General features: G+C 39.4%; 1 protein-coding gene across 11 annotated transcripts in view; it reads left to right on the top strand.

Moving 5' to 3' along the window:
• Positions 1 to 19,516, top strand: part of NUMB (NUMB endocytic adaptor protein) — a 184,291-nt gene that overhangs the window by 153,192 nt on the left and 11,583 nt on the right. For all 11 annotated transcript variants that reach the window (XM_040641678.1, XM_040641683.1, XM_040641680.1 and 8 more), the window contains 2 exons: positions 15,130 to 15,204; positions 17,074 to 17,214. In XM_040641678.1, the coding sequence (XP_040497612.1) occupies positions 15,130 to 15,204; positions 17,074 to 17,214 (216 nt within the window). The remainder of the gene's footprint in view (positions 1 to 15,129; positions 15,205 to 17,073; positions 17,215 to 19,516) is intronic.

Here is a 19,516-nt window from a genome sequence, read left to right on the forward strand (position 1 = left end):
TGACACTCTCCTGGTATGATGTGTTTGCCAACCTGGAAGCTCTCTGAACCTTGTACTGTTGGGGTTTTCTGGAGGCTTCTTCATATAGGCATGACCAATTATTAATTCCATTTCTAGCCCTTCTCCCTCTCTGGAGGATGGAATATGAGGTGGGGCTAAAAATTCCAAGCTGCTCATCATGGCTTGTTCTTTCTGATGAGCAGCCCTTATCTAGCAGCCTACCCAGAGTTGTCTCATCCAACAAAAGTTGCTCCTAGTGCTCTTATCACTTAGGAATTTACAAGGGCTTTAGGAGCTCTGTGTCAGGGATGGAGTCAAAGACCACATTTTAGAACAAGGGATGCTCACAGTGCTCTTATCGCTTGGGAAATTAGGAAAGTATAAGGTTTTCAGAAGCTCTGTGCCCAGAACCAGGGGCAGAGACCAATATATATTTTCCATTATCTCACAGCTATTTGCTTATATTTACACAGAGCTTTATGATAGGCTTTGACCTACTTTCTAATCTGCTACTCACAACTACTCAATGAATTAAAACAGGATAGTTCATGAAATTACATTTTACAAATGAATAAACAAGCTCAAAGAGGTCACCCAGTTAGTAGTAAAGGGCAGTGCCTACCCTGAAACCAGGGTTTTCTGAAAGTTGGTGCAGTATTTTTCACCTACTCCATATTGATGTTCTCTCAACAGAAGTACAGCAGATAGCTCAAGGGCCTGAATGCGTCCCACAAACATGCTTTGTATGCCTGAGCACAGTTTATAAGTTTGAGTTAGTTGCCAAAATTTCAAACACTGAAAGTTTTCACATAAAAAGTAGAATATCTATCTTAAGAATTAGAAGATCTGGGGCGCCTGGGTGGCACAGTGGTTAAGCGTCTGCCTTCGGCTCAGGGCGTGATCCCGGCGTTATGGGATCGAGCCCCACATCAGGCTCCTCCGCTGGGAGCCTGCTTCTTCCTCTCCCACTCCCCCTGCTTGTGTTCCCTCTCTCGCTGGCTGTCTCTGTCTCTGTCAAATAAATAAATAAAATCTTAAGAAAAAAAAAGAATTAGAAGATCTGACAAACTGGAATGCTTTCTATGTGGCAGCAGTGGCTTGAGCTGAGTAGCCACAGTACCCTTCGGTTGCCTGTTGGCCACAATCTCTGCAACTCTCTATTGTCCTTACATGCAGCCTGTTTCACTCATTTTGTTGCCTGCTCTTAATCCTGTAGGCATCTGAGTTTGTGAATTCTTCCCTGAGCTATTATGTCACTTTGAAGGGGGGAGGGGCACTTTAACTATATAAAAATCACCAAAAATATTATATCTGTTCTAGCAGATCCTGTTAATGTACTGCCAAATATATTTTTCTCATGTTCTTACACTTTTTCAGTTGTTAAATGGCATAATTAGAAATGATTATGTTTTGGAGAACGCATGGTTGAAAAGTAATATGTGGTTATATTGTTTTTACCTAATTCTAAACAGTAAACACTGTGTGGTATTTATGACTACTCTTAAGTACGTGTACTCACATCTGCGTTCTAGTTGAGATTTCCCAGATTTTCTTCTCTATAACAAATCATACTTAGTGCTTACCTACATTCTGGATCCTTTTCTTTAAAGTGAGGAAATGGGGCACCGGGGTGGCTTAGTCGGTTAAGCATCTGACTTTTGAACTTAGCTCAGGTCTTGATCTCAGGGTCATGAGATTGAACCACACGTCAGACTCTGCACTCAGCACAGAGTCTGCTTGAGATTCTCTCTCTCTCTCCCTCTGCTCCTCCCACTCATGTGCTCTCTTTCTGTCTCTCAAATAAATAAGTCTTAAAAAAAAAACCCAAGAAACACAGTGGTTCTCAAGCTGAAGTCACAGCGTCTAAAACACACTAGGGACTCTGCTAGGCTGTTGAGGTACAAAGAGGATCAAGACAGTCTTCATTTTTTTTTTTATTCATTTACTGTCTCATTTTTAGGTAATTATTTGACACCTCCTCCTTTTTCCTTAAGCCTCCAGAATTTCTTACTCTGTTCTATCTTTTGGCTGATGACCTTGCTTCCTATGTCACTGAAAACATAGAATCAATCAGAAGAAAACTCTCCCATGTGCCGCCACCACAGCTCCTCACCGACCTACATCCATGCCCGTATGCTCTGTTTTCCCTCCTATGCAGGGATGAACTGTCTGTGTTCCCAGCCGAGGCCAGCTTCTCCACTAGAGTCTTACTATTCCAGCTCTTAAACTTACTCCAGCAATGCTCCCCGCACACTTTTCCATTTCAGTTTTTCTTTCTATAGTGGATCAAAACAAATCGTCTTTTTTAAAAAAATGTTTCTTCGTGCCTTAAGTTTCTGCTCTCCCTTCCTCTGTTACACCTATTTAATCAGCCTTTTACCCTCACCACTCCACCAAAGCTGTTCCTATTAAGTTTTCTTCTGTATCGTTATTCCAAGGATCCTACTACCACCATATCTGACCTATTAGTAGATTTGTCGTAGTCTGTTCCTCTCCTGCTATGAAACGCTGTTCACTTGGAGTTCAGGGATCATGTTCTTGGTTTTCCCTCATACGCTGCCTGCTTCCCAGTCTGTGGACTCTTCTCTACCTACACCTCTCCCTTGATGATCTCATGCAGTGTCATGAATTTAAATACCATCTCTATGCTGATGACTGAAACTTCTATCTTCAGACATCTTCTCTGAACTCCTTGGTGGTATTTCCATCATAGAAGCAATATGGCATAGGGGTTAAGGGCATAGACTCTAGGGAGTCAGGTGCTTGCATTTAATCGTGGCTCAGCCACCTACTAGCTTTGTGACCTTGGGAAAGGTTCTTAACTATTCTGTACCTCAATTTCCCCACCTATAAAAAAAAAGGATAATACTAATACCAACCTCATGTGATTGTTGTGAAGATTAAATAAGTAAATATAAGCGAAGTGTACAAAACACCCTACCACAGTGGATAAGTGTTAGGTATTGTTATCATCGTCATCATCATTAAACACTTTACACCAGGCAACTTGCATCACATGTCACAAAACAAATTCCTAATCTGTCCCTCCCAAACTACTCTCCCCTAATCTTCCCCATCTCAGTATAGAGCAACTCTGTACCTGTGCTCTAGCCAAAAATCCTGGATCTAATTTTGACTCCTCTCTTTCTGTTATACTCTGTATCCATATCTCATCAACATTTCCTGTCTCACGACTGCCACACTACTGCCCTGGTCCAAGCCGGTTTCTCCTCTCATCTGAGTCATTACAGTAGTGTTCTTCTTCCCCTGCTTTCATTTTTGTCCCCCCTGCCATCTGTTCTCAAGATATCAGCCTGAGTGATCTTTTTAAGACAGAGGGCTGATTATGTTGCTCCACGCTCCAGATCCTCCAGTAGCTTCCTGTCCTACTCAGGATAAAAGCCGAAGTCTTTTTAATTCCCTCTGTCCCTTTTCCTATCTTCTCCTACTCTCACTCCCTCGGTTCCAGCCACACTAGCCTCCTTGCTATTCCTTGAGCACACCAGGTATGCTTCTGCTGTTTGTGCTTGCTATAACTGCTACTGTGAAGCCAGATATACGCATGGCTCGCTTCTTCATGTCTTTCCATTCTTTGTTCAAACGCCCCATTCTCAGTGAGGCATTCACTAAGAATGAGGCTTTCACTGAGAACCCTATTTTAAATTCCAAATACCACCTTCCTCCATGTACACACACTCAGTATTCCTCTTCCTTGCTTTATTTTTCCGATAGGGCTTATCACCATTTGTCATACCATACAGTTTACTTATTCATCTCTTTTACTGAAACATAAGCTCTCTTAAGACTGAAATCTTCACCTATTTTCACTGCGGAATCTTCAGTGCCTCAAGTAGTATGTGTTCCACAGTAGCTGCTCCAAAATATTTGAGTTAGTGAATGAACAAATGAATGAATGACAAATGCACTGCTTTCAAGTTCACCCTGTAGTGGGAGGAACCAGACAGGTAAAGAAATGTTTACCAAAACATGTGACAAGAACAGGTATTACTTGGAGCAGAAAGGAAGAATGAATGTGAGAGGTTATGATGAAGGCTTCTAGGAGGAGGTGACACCTCAGGCTGATATACAATGCAATGACTTCTAGTTAAACTAAGTTAGAGGAGACATGCATTTCAGGCAGAAGGAACAGCATTTACAGGACCACTGGGATGAGAGAAAAATATGCTCCCATTCATTCATTCATTCATTCATTCATTCAAACTAGGGATATACAGAAAGAATCGGAAAATATGACCCAAGCTTTGGGTATGATTGACCAAGATGATTGGGGAGCCATTCATTATGAGGAGGGGTATGATGAATTTGGTTTCAGGCAGGTTGAAACCTGTGGAATTTTCTGTCTGGTATTATATATATATTTGAAATATGAACTTAATATTAGAATAGTCCCTAGGTTCCCCTCTCCCCTCAATTAAAAGTGATGTGGCGAACTGGAAGCACTGAATTACCTCCAGAAATCTTTCCTTTGGTTTTTGCTTCATCTTGCATGCTGTCTGCTACCATCCTTATTTTTTCCTGAAAGCCTTTCAAGTCTCCTCTTACTTATAGTGCAGGAAATACAGTGTATGTTAGTGTCCCAGATTAAAAGGATTACTGTAGTGTAAATGAAGCAGCCATTAGAGATAATGCCAGTCTCAAATACTGGTGAAAGTTGTGTTTCTTTCCCCTTTGCTCCTTTGTTCTTTACAGAGTATTCACTGTATCTGGGAATTAGGAAACAAAATTTGTTCTTTACATGATTCTGTTCAGAAATTCAAATATCAAGTGATAGACTTTAAGGTCCTTTTCAGATTTTAAAAAAAGCCAATTTTTCTGTGAAAGAAAAGAAGTTTCTTGTTCATTTATTACAAGGCATACCATCTCATGTTGCCTGTTAGTGTGTCATTATCTCTGTACTCTGTAATGACTGGGTTATCTCTATGTGTAGGTGTGACAGAAAGACTGACCAGTGATTCTTTACACATTGGGGACGCTTGAAAATCATTTTGGTTTGTAGACAATAGAATGGGAAATCACTGTTGCTCAGAAAGAGTAACTTGCTCTGCCTCTCCTGCCCAGATTGGTTTTTTTGCTGCAGTTGCTTCTTAACATTTCATAGTTATGCCATATTATGCTTCCCATGTGTCTTTATAGTGTTTCTTGCTTAGGGTTAAACATTAGAACAGCTGCTTAACCTTTTGCTCTTATCTATCATACACCCAGCAGAATTATCTTGCCCTTAAATAACAGTTGTAGTTATGTTGATTAATTACATATTCTTTTCTCATTGGTGGTCTTGGGACTCATAGAACTTTGGAGTTGGACAGCACTGAGATCTGAGTTGCAGTTTATTTATTTTTTAAATTTATTTTTAGAGAGGGGTAGGATGAGGGGCAGAGAGAGAGAGAGAGAATCTTAAGCAGGCTCCACGCCCAGCACAGAGCCTGAGGCAGGGCTCCATCTCACAAACCTGAGATCATGACCTGAACTGAAATCAAGAGTCGGACACCCAACTGACTGAGCCACTCAGGTGCCCCCTGAGTTGCAGTTTAAAACATTAGATAGCATTTAAGCACATTTGTTTCAAAAAGGAGGAGGAGAGGGGCGCCTGGGTGGCACAGCGGTTAAGCGTCTGCCTTCGGCTCAGGGCGTGATCCCGGCGTTATGGGATCGAGCCCCACATCAGGCTCTTCCGCTATGAGCCTGCTTCTTCCTCTCCCACTCCCCCTGCTTGTGTTCCCTCTCTCGCTGGCTGTCTCTGTCGAATAAATAAATAAAATCTTTAAAAAAAAAAAAAAAAAAAGGAGGAGGAGAAGGGGGAGGAGGAGGAGGAGGAGGAGGAGAAAAGGGAGGGAGGGAGGAAGGAGGGAAGGAAGGGAAGGAGGGAAGGAAAGGAAGGAGGGAAGGAAGAAAAGAAAGAATAATTCAGGGGCATAATTTCAGACAGGTCTATTATTTCAATGTAACGAATTGTCTTTCCAAAAAGATTTAATTAATGATCACTTTCCAGGAACCATGAAGATTTACATCCGAGGCTGGCAAAACTATGGCCCACTGTTTTGTAAATAAAGCTTTATTGGAACAAAGCTATGTCCATTTGTTTATATATTGTCCATGTCTGCTTTTGTGCTGCAATGGCAGAGTGGAGTAATTGTGACATAGACTCTATAACCTGCAAAGCTTTAAATATCTGACGTATGGTCCTCATTAAAAAAGTTTGCCAGTCTCTGATTTAAACAGTTTAAAAACTTATCTGAAGTACTTCCCTAGATGATACCAATATGTAAAGTGGAAGAGCAACTGTGACTATCTGCCTACCAGGAATACCACTAACATGTGATCATCATCCTTTTTCTTTTTTTAAGTGGGATCTACTTTAAACAAAAACAAAAACAAAAAAACCCTCTGGGGATAGGTAGGTAGAGGGCAGTTCTTTTTGTAATTAACTATTTCAATTGCCTTTTATTGTGAGTACCTTTTATACTTAGAGGAAAGTGATCTTTCAGTGTACTGAGGTCAAGTTACTATTTCTGCGTCATTTTTGCAACCACTTTGTGTTTCTTCATTGGTGTTTTCATTTGAAGATTACCTGTGCATTTCTCTTACTTGCAGTACAAGTTTCCTAATTCAGCAGTTTGTAATAGATCCACTGCCTGCTATCATTTTCTCCAGTGTCAGAGCCTGCTTAATTCCTGTATTGGTTTATGTCTGCCCATAATAAAAGGTGTTTATTCGGCAGATGTTAATTTAAAATTCTAAGTTGGATATAGAGAGAGTTGAGTGGTTAATAGCTCAGCTATACTTGACATTTATCATCTTTCACTCATAGGTTAGCCTGATCCTTTTCAGATTTTACCAATTTATTTTTTTTAAAGATTTTGTTTATTTATTTGACAGAGAGAGACAGCCAACGAGAGAGGGAACACAAGCAGGGGGAGTGGGAGAGGTAGAAGCAGGCTCCCAGCAGAGCAGGGAGCCCGATGCGGGGCTCGATCCCAGGACACTGGGATCACGCCCCGAGCCAAAGGCAGACGCTTAACGACTGAGCCACCCAGGCACCCCCAGATTTTACCAATTTATTTAAGATTTTATTTATTTATTTGACAGAGAGACAGCCAGTGAGAGAGGGAACACAAGCAGGGGGAGTGGGAGAGGAAGAAGCAGGCTTCCAGAGGATGAGCCTGACATGGGGCTCGATCCCAGAACGCTGGGATCACGCCCTGAGCCAAAGGCAGACGCTTAACGACTGAGCCACCCAGGCGCCCCAGATTTTACCAATTTAAATTTGAAGTTACTGAAGTTCTGTGCATGTTAAACCCATCTTCTTTGCTTGAAGAATAAGTGGTTTCCTTTTTGTTGTAAAACTGTGTTTTTCATAATTGACTAGTCAGTGTGAATTCTACCTATAACCGTGAAATTATTTTTGAAATAGAAAGTGTTGGAACAAGTGATGAAATAATTCTTCATGTCTCACATCTGCATTACCCTAGCTACTACATTTTATTAGTTTCTGAAGCATTATGTAGTCTTTTTTTGTAAAAGGGTGTTTGCGTCACTAAGATGTACCTGAATTCTATATTTAATACTTACTCTGGGTTATCTTTATATTTCAGTCTTTTTGTTAGCTTTGACCTTATTTCCTTGGATAGTGGATTAAATAGACAGTTTTAAGGCAAACAAAAACAAAAACTTTCTTCTATGAGTTTTATAATTTTCTGAAAAGTGCTGAGGATCTTAGTTTATATGATCGGAACGAAAGACTGTAAAGTGCACAAATAGTACGGAAGCATTGCTGCTATAGAATTTGTATGATGAAGTCTGGATTTGAATTCAACTGCAGGTATCTTTGAGTGTTAATATCTCAATACCTGTTTGAAGTAACTATATTGTGGCAGACTGTCGAGACATCTAAGAATCAGCACCCAAAGTAGGAACAAATGCAAGAAGAATCCATGTTATGTTTTCTTCCCCCGTTTAGAAAATCAAAGGCCATGAACTATGACAAATACAGTGCCTCAGTACAGCACCATAAAGTTTATTATATAGACATACCTCAAAACGCAGAGATGTTTTCGTAACAGTATAATTGGACCAAGAAAATGTTACATTTTGCTATATATGGTAAGGAGACTGAATGAACAATTCCATTCAAAAATGACCTTTGAGGTGCACCTGGCTGGCTCAGTCAGAGGAGCCTGCAATTCTTGATCTCAGGGTCACGAGTTGAGCCCCACATTAGATGAAAACTTTTTTAAATCAATCAAGCAAATAATCTTTGATTTTTTTTTTTCTATTTTCATTCTCCCAACCTGGAATTAGTCCTGTCTGTTGCTTTAGACACTGAACACTGCAGGCAACGATTGCACAATGAATGGCTTGATAAAGCTGCACATTTCAGTTCCTTACACAGGATTTTCAGTGCCATTTGGCAGTCTTCTGTGTCACTGATCAACTGTCTCCTATCCCCTACAATAGATAATTTGGCAAATGTATTCCTTCGAGAAATATTTCTTTAACTCTCGTGCTGTGTCAGGCATTGTTCTAAGCTCTGAGGATACAGCAGTGAACAATAAAGATGGAAAAACCCCTGCCCTCATGGAGCTTACCTTGTAGCAAACTCCTCAGTGCTATGTAAGAGTTAGTTAAATATGGGCAGTTACTCTTGGTGGTGGGGTAACTACAGTCCCAATTTGTCTGAAATAGTCCCAGTATAACACCTGTTTCTGGGTTTTAATAGTGCCCCCTTTCACTTTCAAAGGGTCCAGTTTGAACAGTAAATTATATAATCACCCTGGTTCTAAACCTTTTTACATGTATCAACTTATTTCATTCTCATAATCATCCCATAAAGTATGTGAAATTAACATCATTATACAGGTGTGGAAATTGAAGCTTAGAGAAGTAATCTGCCCTTGGTCATTCTAGTAAGTGTCAGAACCAGAATTCAAACCCAGACAACAGCCTGGTTCCAGAGTTTATGCTCCAAGTTACTATGCTGTGCAGCCCCTATACTGCTGTTATACATGTTTACCATCTCAGTGTGCCTGTCTGTCTTCCTCTCCCCAGCAGAGTAAAGCAGGTAATCTCATCTCCTTCTCAGCTAAATGTATGGCTCTCCAGAGTGAACTTCCTCAGCTTGAACTCCCTCCTTTATAAATCTGTCTTCTTTTTACTCAGCTTCACTCTATCACTCCATTTCACGGAAGGGACATCCCTCTTCCAGTCTAAAACCTGTATTCTAGCTCCATCCTATCCCACCTCCTAGAGGACTTTTCTCTTTCTTGGGCCTTCAGTCTCCATTTTCCAGTGGCTTTTCTCATTCATCATGTAAGCATGATATGTTCTCACTATTGAAAGTGTGTCTTTCAAGGAGCTTCATTGTTGGGAGAAGTTTTTTTAAATTACTATTGATGACAAATGGCTATCAATTACTTATTACCCTCTTTCAGCTTCAGGTGCTGTATATATCTCTGATCCTTTTACCAATCCTACAGATACTTTATAGATGAAGAAATGGAAGCTCAGAGGGCTCTGTAACTTGCTTAGCTTATGAACAGTGGCACTGATTTCAGACTATTCATCTTATACCAAAGCCCATTCTGTTTCTAGTATATCATGCTAGTTTATCATAATTCTAAAAGATCTTCCTTGATCCTCTGCCTCTCATTGCCCTGTAGCTCTCCTTCTTTTTGTAGAAAACTTACTTATTTTTTATCATAGTTTTTTCATTTAGTGACTTACTTAATAAACAGTCCATCTTTCAGTGTTAGCTCTTAACACTTCCATGGTTTTGGAAGAAAGCAAATTCATGACTGTGAAGTAGTAGGTCTCAGAGTGATAACCTAAGACTTGTCAGTAGATTCTCATATCTTCATTGTCATTGAGGAGGTAATAACAATATGAGCATATTCGATTTTTAAAGTTCCTAAAATGACCTGCATATTCTTTAATATTCAACCGTACTAAACAGGTTTTTTGAAAGACTGTGTGAAGAAGTTACCACTGCACCTCATTTGGAATGGTACTTTCTGCTTCATTTTCATTTTCAACACCAATAGTGTATGGTGCTCTTCCTAAAAGAAACGGTTCCCATTTGACAATATATTCTTTTGCTGCCCAATGAAGAGTCTCAAGAGAAACCACCTCTGGTGGTGGAATTGGGTAAATCTGGGTCTGTAAAGACTTCTCTGCTGCTTCTATATCCTTTAAAAGACTAAGGTTCCTTTTTTTTTTTTTTTAAAGATTTTATTTATTTATTTGACAGAGATAGAGACAGCCAGCGAGAGAGGGAAGGAACACAGGCAGGGGGAGTGGGAGAGGAAGAAGCAGGCTCCCAGCAGAGGAGCCTGATGTGGGGCTCGATCCCAGAACACCGGGATCACGCCCTGAGCCAGAGGCAGACGATTAACCGCTGTGCCACCCAGGCGCCCCAAGACTAAGGTTCCTTTTACTTTATTTTTTTAAGATTTTATCTGTTCATTTGAGAGAGAGAAAGAGAGTGAGCTTGAGCAGGAGGGGAGGAGCAGAGGGAGAGGGAGAAGCAGGCCTCCCACTGAGCAGGGAGCCCGATGTGGGGCTTGACCCCAGGACCCTGAGACCATGACCCAAGCTGAAGGCAGACACTTAACCGACTGAGCCACCCAGGTGCCCCATGACTAAGGTTTTTTTAAAAAAGCAGTCTCAGGTGTTTGCATCTGAGATGGCTTTTCCTTGTTTTCTTCTACAAATTTATTCTCCATTTGTCGAAGTAACAATCTTGGTGATACTTTTGTGTGTGTGTGTGTGTGATACTATTTTTTCATGTCTTTTTGAAAGGTGAATTTCTTAAACAAGGAAATCATCTTTAGTCAAAGCTGCCTTGTAAGCTTTCTTGACTCAAGAGCCTGGACCAATACAGATAAAGATCGAATGAAGTTGGCGTGCCTGGCTGGCTCAGTAGAGGGTGTGACTCTTGATCTCAGGGTTGTGGGTTTGAGCCCCACGTTGGGTAGTAGAGATTACTTAAAAATAAAATCTTAAAATCAAGTGAAGTGCTTTGAAGGCTGTGAGCCTGAAGGCAAATCATCTGGTTGGGTGCAAAAGCCAAAGGTGACTGTCCAAGCCCCACTCGAATCTCTTCTGTAAAGGTACCCACTGCTGTGTGGAAGGGGTCCCAGCACCTGTTTTTTAACTTTTTTTTCCAACTTTTAAATTGTTTTATTGAAGTATAGCTGATACACAATGTTACGTTAGTTTCAGGTGTACATCATAGTGGTTCAACAAATCCTGTTATGCTATGCTCACCACAAGCGTAGCTGCCATCTATTACTATGCTATTACAGTACCATTGACTATATTCCCTGTGCTGCACCTTTTATCCTTATGACTTACTTGTGCCATAACTAGAAGCCTATCTCTCTCACTCCCGTTTGCCCATTTTGTCCATGCCCTCGTCCTCTTCCCCTCTGTCAGCCATGTTTGTTTTCTGTATTTATGGATCTGTTTCTGCTGTTTGTTTTGTTTTTAAATTCCACATATAAGTGAAATCATACAGTATTTGTCTTTCTCTATCTGACTTATTTCACTTAGCGTAATACCCTGTAGGTCCATCCATATTGTCACAAATAACGGGATCTTGTTCTTTTTTATGGCTACGTAATGTTCCTCTCTCTGTGTGTGTATCTCACCTCTTCTTTATCCGCTCATCTATCGATGGACACTTGGGCTGCTTCCATGTCTTGGCTATTGTAAATAATGCTGCAGTAAACATAGGGGTGCATAGATCTTTTCGAATTAGTGTTTTCATTTTCTTTGGGTAAGTAAATACCCAGTAGTGGAATTGCTGGATCTTAGGGTAGTTCTGTTTTTAATTGTTTGAGGAACTGCCATACTACTTTCCACAGTGGCTGCACCAATTTATATTCCCACCAGCAGTGTATGAGGGTTCCTTTTTCTCTACCTCCTCACCAACACTTGTTATTTTTTGTCTTTTTGATTCTAGGCATTCTGACATGTCTAAGGTGATATCTCACTGTGGTTTTGATTTGCATCCCCCTGATAACTAGTGATATGGAGCATCTTTTTTATGTGTCTTTTGGCCATCAGTATCTCTTTGGGAAAGTGTTCAAGTCCTCAGCTCATTTTTAATCAGATTATTTGGGTTTTTTGGTGTTGAGTTGTGTAAATTCTTTCATGTATTTTGGATATTAACCCCTTATCAGATATATCATTTGCAAATATCTTCTTCCATTCAGTAGGTTGCCTTTTCGTTTTATTGATGGTTTCCTTTGCTGTGCAAAAGCTTAGGAAAGCTTTTTTAGAGAGTATTGAATATTTACAGACACTTCTTGCCTTTTACTTTTCAACTTATCCTAGGCTGACTTCCACTTCTGTATTAGGACCTCCAGAGAAATAGAACCACCATCTGTTTCTCTCTCTCTTTGTGCATATATATACACACACACATATGTATATGTATATATTTAGGTATCTGTCTGTACATATAGAGTGAGGTAGGGACTTAAGAATTGGCTCATGTAATTATTGGGGCTGGCAAGTCTGAAACCTGTGGGGTCCGCCAGCAGCCTGGAAGCTCAGACAGAATTTCTATGTTAGAGACTTGAGGCAGAATTTCTTCTCAGGGAAACCTGTTTTTAACCCTTAAAGTCTTCAACTGATTGGATGAAGCCCACTCATATTATCAAAGGTAATCTCCTTTACCTAAAGTTAACTGATTGTAAATGTTAATCACATCTACACAATATCTTCGGAGCAACATCTAGATTACTGTTTAACAAAACAAACAAACAAAAAAAAAAACACTGTGCAATAATAGCCTAGCCAATTTGACACATAAAATTAACTATGACAGCCTTTACCACTTTACCACATCTTCGTCATTGCTAAGTCCAGTGGACACTTTTCACATCTCTTCTTGCTTGATCACTTTGCAACATTTGACATTTTAGACCCCCTACTACTTCTTGAAACCCTTCTCCCTTAGTTTCAATAGCCCTAGTCTCTCCATTCTCCTGTCCTTCTGGTTTTTCCTTTTCTGATATTTCAAAGACTCATCTTCTCCCAATTATTTGTTGATAATCTCTCCTGTCCTTTGCCCTCTTATTACTCCTATGATTGATATTTCCCAAAACTAAAATTCCAACTTAGAATTCTCTGCTGAGATTCAGATCTATGTATCCAATTACCTTTTATACATCGCTACCGATGTATATTGCATAGGCATCCCAAACTTCGCTTTTCTAAAACTGAAATCTTACTCTTCCCCCCTTAAACTTGCTTTTGCACCTCCTCTGTTCTCTTAGTTGTGGGACTGAGACTCTCTACCTAATTACCCCAGCCAGGAATCTGAGAGGCATCCTCTGGCTTCTCACTTATGTTTTGCATTTAAAACTCTCTCATCTCTACCCTTATCTCAATAAAGAGAGCTTAACCCTCATTCTGTCATCTGGAATCGTGTTGTGGTCTGTCTGCCTCCTGTCAGTCTCTTTCCAATCCATCTACACTGCTGCCACAGTGATATTTTAAAATGCATTTAAAAATTCGTTTAGTAGCTCCTAATTGCCCACAGAATTAAGATAGAATTCTTCAGCAAGCATACAAGGCCCTCCATGACTAGTCTTCCTACTTTTTATCTCCCACTGCTCCTTGCTCACCAGTCTCACTCTCAAGTCACACTGAAGTATTTATAGAGTCCAGACTTGCTACGTTGCTTGCTTCCATGGTCCTGTGCTGCTCTCCTGCTTCTGCCTATCACATCCACTACCTCTGTCACTTCCCTGCCTCCCTACCCCTACCTTGTGCATCTAGAAAAATTATTTCAGTACCTACTCTGATCTAATCCTTCAAATAACCTTCCTGATTCCACAAATAGATTTGACCATGCCTCCTTTCTGGCATCATTATACATTGCTTGCTGCTCTACTATAACACTTACTACTGTATTATTTATTCTTTGCTTATCTAAGTGTCACCTTTCAGTGGATTGTCAACTCTTGTGTTTCCCCTGGCTGGCATGTAATAGGCTCTTATCAGATGCCTGGTGATGGTGGAGATGATGAGCCTGGAGTGGAGCACACAGTTCATTTAAATAAATGTGGAGGAGCACTGGGCTTGGACACATGCAGAGGAGAGTGGTAGATATTTCTTTATCCTCTTCTGGACCTTCCAGAGGCTGCTGCTGCAATTTTACTACCAGATTCCTTTTGATTTATACTTTTTATAATCTGATACCTATTCTTAGCCCTTATTTTGCTTTTGTTTTATTTTGCTTGTATCCTGGGAGCAGTTGAAGAGACAGGAAGCTGATTACTATTAAATTACTATTACAAAGTCCCGCTGTCCCATTTTCATTCCATCACAGGAGAAAGCATACACCAGCTTGTTTTCTCGTGATTCTTGTGTGCCAAAAGAAGTCTTTTCTCAGCCAGTAAAAAGAACTCATGTAATAATATTAGTATTTTTTCAAGTTTTTTAATCCTCCTATGTCCCCAAAATGTCTTCATGAATTTAATATCAAATTAAAAACTAAACCAGTTCTGTGTTAATCCTGAGAGAAGAAATAATGGTCTTTAAAGGTTGTTAAAGGAAAAATGAAGATTTCTTGGGTGCTTAACATGAAAATTTCAGATGACCAAGGGTTCTGCTGTACACATTGGAGTCAAAGGATAGGTCAGCATCTCAATTTAGACCTATGTAATACTTTTTACTGTAAATACATTTGTAGAGGCTACTTGTGGTGTAACTCCTTATGTATTTAATATTTATCTGACTCTTGGTTTTCTTGGTTGATTTTTTTAAAGGGGTGAAGAATCTAATTGCAAATTCTTTGCCCTTTATGGAATGTGATATCTTGGTTTTGAGTCCACCTGTCCCTTCCCCTTTACTTAATTTTATCTTATTGTTTTGCATTGTGTTTCTAAAATAATGGCTTTGGCTTGTTTTTTCCTGAATGTTTCTGCAGTTTGGTTTGAGTATCTGGCTTTGGGCACCCCTCCTGAACTTGGACTCCATCTGTACTTGTGACTTTTGGAAGGCAGAAGTCAGTATTTTCTATGGAAGATGACCTTTTTTTTTTTTTTTAATATTATATGTTTGTGTCTCCCCCCTTCCTTTTTGCTTTCTCTTTAAAAGACTGGAAAGAAAGCAGTTAAGGCAGTCCTGTGGGTGTCAGCAGATGGACTCAGAGTTGTGGATGAGAAAACTAAGGTAAAAATTTTATGAGCTTAAATGTTACTGCTCATGGTTTTTTTTAAATCCCTAATAATAAAATATAATGCCGTTAAGCTGCTTTAGTCACTCTGTATCCTTCCACTTTGTCCAAAGTACAGTCTCTGAGATACTAGTGTTTGGAAAACAAATTTAGTTATTCATTTGCCTTATGAAAAATAGAATTCTCTCAACATTTTGCTTTACATAATCGCATGTTTAGTGTAGTAAGCGTTTGCATTTACCCCACAAATTTGCTGTAAAACATGATAGACCTTTTACCAAAGTTAAAAAAAAAAAAAAGGGACCACATCTGAAATTTCTTCTTGTTCCTTAATAAAGGGAACTATATTCTTAGAAAGTGATGTTAGAAATGATTAACCCGTTGTTTAACTAAAAACCCAGTTTAAGCAAAATCTTAAGGACTAGTAAATGGCTCATTTGGTTAACATTTACTTAGAATCTATACAATATTTCATATCATAGATGGCATTTTGCATTTGAAAGAAAGCGATCCTACATGCCTGAAGAAGAACAGAGACATAGACTCTGACCTTAGAGAGCATTAAGTGTTATATAAGCACATTTAATCATTAATTAAAATTTCCTAAGAGACCTAAAGTTTGGAGAAATTTTAACAAGAAGGCAATTTTTCAAAAACATAAGTCACTGTAAGGGGGAGGTAGTGTGGCAGCTAAAGAGCAGTTTTGATGGATAACTTATCTGATACATTTTAAGTATAACTATTAATATAGTTGCATTAGTTCTTTTGACCTTCCATCTGAGCCTCCCCCTTTTCTTAAGTTCAAGAGAAGCAGTAGTCTTAATGTACATCACCATCATCATCATCATCATCATTATTATTGGAAACAGTGATCATTTTAATTAGCTTGCTGTTAAGAACTTGTATAGTTTTCTTTAGCGTTTTAGATGAAATGTGTTGTACATCGAGGTGGTTTTTGTTTTATACCAGTTCGAAAGTGGTATTGCCCCCTGGTGGCTACTTATAGCGCTGGCATTAATTAGTTTGGTTCTTTCCACATTTAGTGAAAAGAGTAATTGGTGCCTTTTCACCCTTGGACCCATCACAAATAGAAAAGAAATTTTTCAATGTATATAATCTATAAAGGGCTCATATTTAGAATGTATAAAAACCCCTGCATATCAATAAGAAAAATGACAGACAATCCAAAAGACTTGAAGAATCATATTGCTAAAGAGGAAATTCATAGTAATCAAGGTTATGAAAAATAAAATCATAACCAGCCACCAGAATTGCAAAATTTTTAAAAGTTGGCTGGCAAGTTTTTGGAGCAACGGAAATTCTCATAGTGATGCTTTATAAAAGCCATTTTGTTTGGTCATTTGTTTTAGCACTTACAGCCCCATCTCAGCATCTAGGGATTCTGGGCTGTGGGAGTATCACATAAAGAACCTCAAGATTTTCAAAAACATTTTGTGTAATGTTTATGCTGTGTAGATACAATGCCATTTAGCAAGTAAATAAAGAAAATCATACTCAAATGATCACTAAGTTAATATAAGTTATATGGGAATTGGATGAAATATATTAGTTTACATATATTATCAAATTGTACATGGAATGTACTATGATAAAACTAAAATCAGCAAGCGTATGTTTAGAACGTGGAGATGAAGTGAGAGAAGCATCTGGGCAAAGTGCCTCTCGGGATCTCTTCTACATCACATTCTTAGTATTCAGACTGCTGACCTCAGATCTCACTATTTCATAGTCTCGATGCATTAATTTTAGAGACTCTGTATTGTGAAATGAACATCCTGTGTTTATTCTGAGAAGCTTGAATAACCTGGTAAATCCTCTATTCCTTTGTGTTTCCCTTTTTCTAGGACCTCATAGTTGACCAGACAATAGAAAAAGTTTCTTTCTGTGCCCCAGATAGGAACTTTGATAGAGCCTTCTCTTACATATGCCGTGACGGCACCACTCGGCGCTGGATCTGTCATTGCTTCATGGCTGTCAAGGACACGGTGAGTCCAACAGTGTAGATTCCATCATGACTAGCCTCAGCTAGCTAAACTCACCCTGGGTTGGCTCAGCCAAGCAATTTCCACTACGTTTTTTTTGTAAGTACCTGTTCTTAAAGCACTTGGAAGTGCCTAAACTAGCCTGCTTTCATTCCTTTTATTTAGGTAGTTCGCACTCTTGGTGTGACTTTGCAGCTCACAGAGGTCACACGATTAGCCAAGATCCAAGGTCATTAAAGGAAAGTAAAAGTGCTCTGGTGATGGTGGCGGCTAACCTTTACTTGGAACTTTTCATTATTAGAGCTAGGGTAATGGGGGGGGCGCACCTGGGTGTCTCAGTTGTTAAGCGTCTGCCTTCGCATCAGTGTGTGATCCCGGATTCCTGGGATCGAGCCCCGCATCGGGCTCCTCCGCTGAGAGCCTGCTTCTTCCTCTCCCACTCCCCCGGCTTGTGTTCCCTCTCTCGCTGGCTGTCTCTGTCGAATAAATAAATAAAATCTTTAAAAAAATGTTTAAATAATAAAAATATTATTTTTTATAAATATAAATAAAATAAATAAAATCTTTTTAAAATGTTTAAAAAAATAACTAGGGTAATGGGTATTAAGGAGGGCGCATGTGATGAGCACTGGGTGTTATACGCAACTAATGAATCGTTGAACACTACAACAAAAACTAATGATGTACTATATGCTGGCTAACTGAACATAATTTTTAAAAAACTCTTTTCAAGATTCTTACATGTATTTGTTTGCTAATACATTTGGGTAGAAGATATTGGCATTAGGGGCACCTAGGTGGTTCAGTCGGTTGGGCATCTGCCTTTGGCTCTGGTCATGATCCCAGAATCCTAGGATTGAGCCCTGAATCAGGCTCCCTGCTCAGCAGGAAGTCTGTTGCTCCCTCTGCCCCTCACCCCGCTCATGTTCTCTCTCTCTCTTTCTGTCACTTTCTCTGTCTCAAATTTTTAAAAATCTTAAAAAAAAAAAAAAAAAAGACATTGGCATTAAAAGGTGCTTATACATTTATTGCCAAAGGAATTCTACAAATGAACTGAGTTGGGATATATTTTCAGTTAATAAAGAAATAGAAATACTGGGATGCCTTGCTGGCTCAGTCTGTGGCACATGTGACTCTTGATTTCAGGGTCATGAGTTCAAGCCCCATGTTGGGGGTAGAGATTACTTAAAAAAAAAAGGAAGGAAAAGAAAGAAGAAAAGAAAAATAAATAGAAAAAAAAAAGACTAAATTATGGTACAATGAACTATGCCAGAAATTGCTGCATAGTAGAAATTTTTGCTTTTGTTTAAAAATAGGGAAAAATTAGGAATGCCTAGGTGGCTCAGTCCGTTAAGTGTCTGCCTTTGGCTTAGGTCATGATAGCCCTGTGTTGGTCTTCCTGCTCATCAGGGAGTCTGCTTCTTTCCCTCTCCCTCTCTGCCCCCCCCCGCCCCCACCATGCTCTCTCTCTCAAATAAATAAAATCTTTAAAAAAAAAAAAAAAGAAGAAGAATTAACCTATCGTCTTTCATGTAAATTACCCAGAATTCTGACATAAAAGACAAGTCTCTTGGATGATGATGATCTTAACTATAGTAGAGCATTGAGTGTATAATTATAATTATTGAGTTTTTTAAAGTCCAGACAGAGTAAGGCAGTATAGCCATTCCTGAAGGCTACAACTCAATAAATTCTTGCCAGGGTTTATCTGAAAGGCAAGTGGTGGCCATACTCTAAAATTTACCAAAATGTTTTTCAAAGCTCTTGGAGAGGGGCTCCTGGGTGGCTCAGTTGGTTAAGCATCTGACTTCTGCTCAGGTCATGATCTCAGGGTTCTGGGATGGAGCACTGCATCAGGCTCCCTGCTCAGTGGGAAGTCCACTTCTCCCTCTCTCCCCTCCCCCTGCTCGTGCTCTCTCTTTCTCTCTCTCTCTCTTTCTCTCAGATAAATAAATAAAATCTTTAAAAAATTAAAAAAAAAAAAAAAAAGCTTTTGGAGACAGTGGTTTAAACTGTTAAAAGAGTCCAGGCTCTGACTCAGATCTGGGTTTCAGGCCTGGTTCTGGTTCTTAGTAACTGTGAGATTCGGGGCAAGTTACTTAACATTCTTTAGGCCTTACTTTCCACTTCTATAAAATGGAGATAACAGTTATGAAGACTAAATTAGATAATTAGTAAAAGAACTCTTAGTATAGGGTCTGGCACACAGTCATGGCCCTAAAAATGATGGCTAATATTTTCAAAGCTGTTCCTCCTTGGTTTGACACAGTGCTTTGAGAACTAGTTGAAGTAAATAAACTACTTT

This window comes from Ursus maritimus, unplaced genomic scaffold, assembly GCF_017311325.1.
Source record: "Ursus maritimus isolate PB19 unplaced genomic scaffold, ASM1731132v1 scaffold_25, whole genome shotgun sequence".
NCBI lineage: Eukaryota > Metazoa > Chordata > Mammalia > Carnivora > Ursidae > Ursus > Ursus maritimus.